Here is a 6000-nt window from a genome sequence, read left to right as displayed (position 1 = left end):
TTCTGTAGGTAAGAACCACTGGTCTGCTGCTGGACAAATAGAGACATCTGGAGACAAATAGAGACATCTGGAGACATCTAGAGACATCTGGAGACAAATATAGACAACTAGAGACATCTAGAGACAAATAGAGACATCTGGAGACATCTGGAAACATCTGGAGACAAATATAGACATTGTTAGCCGCTACATTGGTCCTTCAGTGTCTCTCTGCAGACACCTCGGCTGGTCGTCACGGAGACAGTGTTGTCTCGTTGGAGCGGAACATGAATGTTAATGAGGTTAGATGTCCCTTTGTCTGTCCTTCTGTCTGTCCCTCTGTTCCTTCATGAAGAGAATGAATTATTTATAATGTCCAGCAGGGGGCGCTGCAGACGGAGCTCATGACGTGAGCTTCACATGTGGAGGGGGAGGAGTCTGAGACAAGCTCTGTGATTGGCTGTCCATCACCTTGTCTTGGTCCTTGATCCTGTCATGTGACCTGTGTCTTTCCAGGATGTGTGCCGTGTTTGGAGGGATCTACTGTCTGAGACACTCGCTCAGCTGTCTCCTGGTGGACAAGGACACCAACAGGTAGGAAGGAGACGTCCAATCAGAGGGAGGCGGTTATCAACTGTTTAGTGTCTGGTTATCCTCTGTTAGCAGTAGCATGCTAGCAAGGTTAGTGTCTGGTTATCCTCTGTTAGCTGTAGCATGCTAGCAAGGTTAGTGTCTGGTTATCCTCTGTTAGCTGTAGCATGCTAGCAAGGTTAGTGTTGCTAGCATGCTAGCAAGGTTAGTGTCTGGTTATCCTCTGTTAGCTGTAGCATGCTAGCAAGGTTAGTGTTGCTAGCATGCTAGCAAGGTTAGTGTCTGGTTATCCTCTGTTAGCTGTAGCATGCTAGCAGGGTTAGTGTCTGATCCTCTTCATCACCTCCTCCTCTTCCTCTGTGTTTCAGGTGTAAGGCGGTGATTGACAGCCGAGGACAGCGAATCAGCTGCAGCCACGTGGTGGTGGAGGACGGCTCTGTGGGGACAGACAGGAAGAGACAGGCCACGCCCACCAGGTGAGAGCCAGCCAATCAGCAGCAGCAGCAGCTGTGTAGGAGGCGTGTCCTCCTGTGGACGTACTAATGAGTGTTTGTGTCCAGGTGGACGAGCAGAGCCGTCCTCATCACTGACTCGTCCGTCCTCCAGTCAGACTCTGAGCAGCAGGTGAGTCCTCCAGCTGTCAATCACAGACGTAAACAAACTAACTAACTAACTAACTAACTCTGTCTCAGGTTTCCATGGTAACGGTCCCTCCAATAGCAGCAGGACATCCAGCGGTGAAGATGGTGGAGCTGTGTTCGTCCACCATGACCTGTGTCCCGGGGACATGTGAGTCCAAAGATCTAAGAACCACAGAAGAAGAATCAGCTGATCATTATTGATAAACATCTATCAGCTGATTATTATTGATCAACATCAGCTGATTATTATTGATAAACATCTATCGGCTGATTATTATTGATAAACATCCATCAGCTGATTATTATTGATAAACATCTATCAGCTGATGATTATTGATCAACATCAGTCAGCTGATTATTATTGATCAACATCTATCAGCTGATTATTATTGATAAACATCTATCAGCTGATGATTATTGATCAACATCAGTCAGCTGATTATTATTGATCAACATCTATCAGCTGATTATTATTGATAAACATCCATCAGCTGATGATTATTGATCAACATCAGTCAGCTGATTATTATTGATCAACATCTATCAGCTGATTATTATTGATAAACATCTATCAGCTGATGATTATTGATCAACATCAGTCAGCTGATTATTATTGATCAACATCTATCAGCTGATTATTATTTATAAACATCCATCAGCTGATGATTATTGATCAACATCAGTCAGCTGATTATTATTGATCAACATCTATCAGCTGATTATTATTGATAAACATCTATCAGCTGATTATTATTGATCAACATCTATCAGCTGATGATTATTGATCAACATCAGTCAGCTGATTATTATTGATCAACATCTATCAGCTGATTATTATTGATAAACATCCATCAGCTGATTATTATTGATAAACATCTATCAGCTGATTGTTATTGATAAACATCTATCGGCTGATGATTATTGATAAACATCTATCGGCTGATGATTATTGATAAACATCTATCGGCTGATTGTTATTGATAAACATCTATCAGCTGATTGTTATTGATAAACATCTATCAGCTGATTATTATTGATAAACATCTATCGGCTGATGGTTATTGATAAACATCTATCGGCTGATTGTTATTGATAAACATCTATCGGCTGATTGTTATTGATAAACATCTATCAGCTGATGATTATTGATCAACATCAGTCAGCTGATGATTATTGATCAACATCTATCAGCTGATGATTATTGATCAACATCAGTCAGCTGATGATTATTGATAAACATCTATCGGCTGATCGTTATTGATAAACATCTATCAGCTGATTATTATTGATAAACATCTATCGGCTGATGGTTATTGATAAACATCTATCGGCTGATTGTTATTGATAAACATCTATCGGCTGATTGTTATTGATAAACATCTATCGGCTGATGATTATTGATCAACATCAGTCAGCTGATTATTATTGATCAACATCTATCAGCTGATTATTATTGATAAACATCCATCAGCTGATTATTATTGATAAACATCTATCAGCTGATTGTTATTGATAAACATCTATCGGCTGATGATTATTGATAAACATCTATCGGCTGATGATTATTGATAAACATCTATCGGCTGATGATTATTGATCAACATCAGTCAGCTGATTATTATTGATAAACATCCATCAGCTGATTATTATTGATCAACATCTATCAGCTGATCGTTATTTATAAACATCTATCGGCTGATGATTATTGATCAACATCTATCGGCTGATCGTTATTTATAAACATCTATCGGCTGATGGTTATTTATAAACATCTATCGGCTGATTATTATTGATAAACATCTATCGGCTGATCGTTATTGATAAACATCTATCGGCTGATCGTTATTTATAAACATCTATCGGCTGATTATTATTGATAAACATCTATCGGCTGATCGTTATTGATCAACATCTATCAGCTGATCGTTATTTATAAACATCTATCGGCTGATTATTATTGATAAACATCTATCGGCTGATCGTTATTGATAAACATCTATCGGCTGATCGTTATTGATAAACATCTATCGGCTGATGGTTATTGATAAACATCTATCGGCTGATGGTTATTGATAAACATCTATCGGCTGATGGTTATTGATAAACATCTATCGGCTGATTGTTATTGATAAACATCTATCGGCTGATTGTTATTGATAAACATCTATCGGCTGATGATTATTGATCAACATCAGTCAGCTGATTATTATTGATCAACATCAGCTGATTATTATTGATAAACATCTATCGGCTGATTGTTATTGATAAACATCTATCGGCTGATGATTATTGATAAACATCTATCAGCTGATTATTATTGATAAACATCCATCAGCTGATTATTATTGATCAACATCTATCAGCTGATCGTTATTTATAAACATCTATCGGCTGATGATTATTGATAAACATCAGTCAGCTGATTATTATTGATCAACATCTATCAGCTGATTGTTATTTATAAACATCAATCAGCTGATTATTATTGATAAACATCAATCAGCTGATTATTATTGATAAACATCAATCAGCTGATTATTATTGATAAACATCAGTCAGCTGATTATTATTGATAAACATCTATCAGCTGATTATTATTGATCAACATCAGTCAGCTGATTGTTATTGATAAACATCTATCAGCTGATTATTATTGATAAACATCAGCTGATTATTATTGATAAGCATCAGCTGATTATTTTTGATAAACATCAATCGGCTGATTGTTATTGATAAACATCTATCAGCTGATTATTATTGATAAACATCTATCAGCTGATTGTTATTGATAAACATCTATCGGCTGATTATTATTGATAAACATCAGCTGATTATTATTGATAAGCATCAGCTGATTATTATTGATAAACATCAATCAGCTGATTATTATTGATAAACATCTATCGGCTGATTATTATTGATCAACATCAGTCAGCTGATTGTTATTGATAAACATCTATCAGCTGATTATTATTGATAAACATCTATCAGCTGATTATTATTGATCAACATCAGTCAGCTGATTGTTATTTATAAACATCAATCAGCTGATCACTGATCACCTGATCCTGATGTTTCAGACCTGGTTCACCTCACCTGTCAGTCAGTTGGCTCCGCCCACGAGGACCTGTCGCCGGTGGTAACCAGGATGTTCAGCACGCCAGAGTCACATGACCAAGGTGAGACGTGATTGGTGGAGGCTGCAGCTCATAGACTGATGGTCAGTGAGTCATGTGATCACTCTGTCCGTCCTGGTTGTGTCCTCAGGACGCCGTCCGTCCGTCCTCTGGTGTCTCTACTTCAACATGGTGGACGGGTCGGGTGTGGAGGTCGAAGGTCACGACCTCCCGGCCAACGTGTACGTGTGCTCGGGTCCAGATGGAGGACTGGGACACGACCACGCTGTGAGACAGGTGAGACACTCGGACAGGTGAGACAGGAAGTGTCTCTGGTCAGAGCTCATGGTCGTCTCTGGTTTCAGGCTCAGTCCGTCTTCAACAGGATCCTCCCTGACCAGGACTTCTGTCCTCCTGCCCCCAACCCAGAGGACATCCTGTATGGAGACAGCACGGGGGAGGAGGGGGGAGGAGCAACGGGAGAGGGAGGGGCAACGGGGGAGGGAGGGGAGGGAGGAGCATCGGAGGGAGGAGAAGAGCAGACGGAGGAGTTGGAGGAGCAGAGGCTCCAGACGGAGGAGTAGCTGCTGCAGTGCATTGTGGGTAAATGTTGCCTTGGTCTCTTATTTTTCTGTTTTGTGTCAAATGTAAAAAGTTGTGACTCAATAAAACTTCAACATGAACGAGTGATTGATTCATGTGTTCACTGACCCTGGAAAACACCACAGAAGAAGAACGGAGTATAATCAGTAGTAATAGTACACAGTAGTAGTAATAGTACACGGTAGTAATAGTAATAGTACACAGCCTGGACAAAGACGTCTGGATGGACCTCCTTTATCTCTGATTCCAGCTCATTCTCTGTATCATTGTTTCTATAATCTTCTCCAATGTCTCCAGATTTATTTCCATCCAGTGTTTCATTCATTTTTCACCAAGATCTTGTATTGATGATGGAGAGTCTGACCACTGCACAAAGCCTTCTCCAGCACATCCCAAAGATTCTCAGTGGGGTTCAGGTCTGGACTCTGTGGTGGACAATCCATGTGTGAACATGATGTCTCATGCTCCCTGAACCACTCTTTCACAATCTGAGCCCCATGAATCCTGGCATTGTCATCTTGGAATATGATCCATTGATGGAATAACCTGGTCATTCAGTATATTCAGGTAGTCAGCTGACCTCATAATGTTGCTGAACCTAGACCTGAGCAACTGCAGCAACCCCAGATCTTCCCATAATGCCCCAGGATGCATTATGGGAAAAGGGCGAGCCAGCAAAGGCACTGTGATGCTTTGGTCCATGTCCTGCTGGGAGGACATGGACGTTTCTTTGACTCATAGCTCCGCCCCCAGCATTGACCATGTCCAGCAGGAACACGACCACCAGTCTGGTTCATGGATCCAGCTGGTTCCATTCAGAGGAACCTCTAGTTTCAGACGGTACGTCTCCAGAGAAGTACGGGTTAAAAATCTGTTTCTCTAGAACACATAAGGCTCGTTCGACTTCATGCAGATCTGACTTGACGTGATGCATGCTGGGTTGTCATGCTCATAGACCTCGAATATGATTGGTTAAAATGAACTTGTTCTACCCAGCATGCATCACGTCAAGTCAGATCTGCATGAAGTCGAACACGCCTATAGTCTTTGTTTACAGGTCATGTGTTCTG

General features: G+C 40.7%; 1 protein-coding gene across 1 annotated transcript; it reads left to right on the top strand.

Annotated features, from left to right (window-relative positions):
* Window positions 1-6: 6 nt before the first annotated feature.
* Window positions 7-4911, top strand: LOC311509875 (rab proteins geranylgeranyltransferase component A 2-like; the record flags this gene model as incomplete). The annotated part of the gene is made up of 8 exons (XM_084575313.1): window positions 7-281; window positions 496-573; window positions 939-1046; window positions 1131-1194; window positions 1263-1359; window positions 4292-4390; window positions 4479-4624; window positions 4693-4911. The coding sequence occupies exons 1-8, from the start codon at window positions 271-273 to the stop codon at window positions 4909-4911; spliced, it is 822 nt and encodes a 273-aa protein (XP_084431439.1). The 5' UTR covers window positions 7-270.
* Window positions 4912-6000: the final 1089 nt, after the last annotated feature.

Source organism: Chelon labrosus (genome assembly GCF_963514085.1).
Source record: "Chelon labrosus genome assembly, contig: SCAFFOLD_328, whole genome shotgun sequence".
NCBI classification, from domain to species: domain Eukaryota; kingdom Metazoa; phylum Chordata; class Actinopteri; order Mugiliformes; family Mugilidae; genus Chelon; species Chelon labrosus.
The sequence above is the reverse complement of the archived record's forward strand: the minus strand, read 5'-3'. Positions and strand labels throughout refer to the sequence as shown.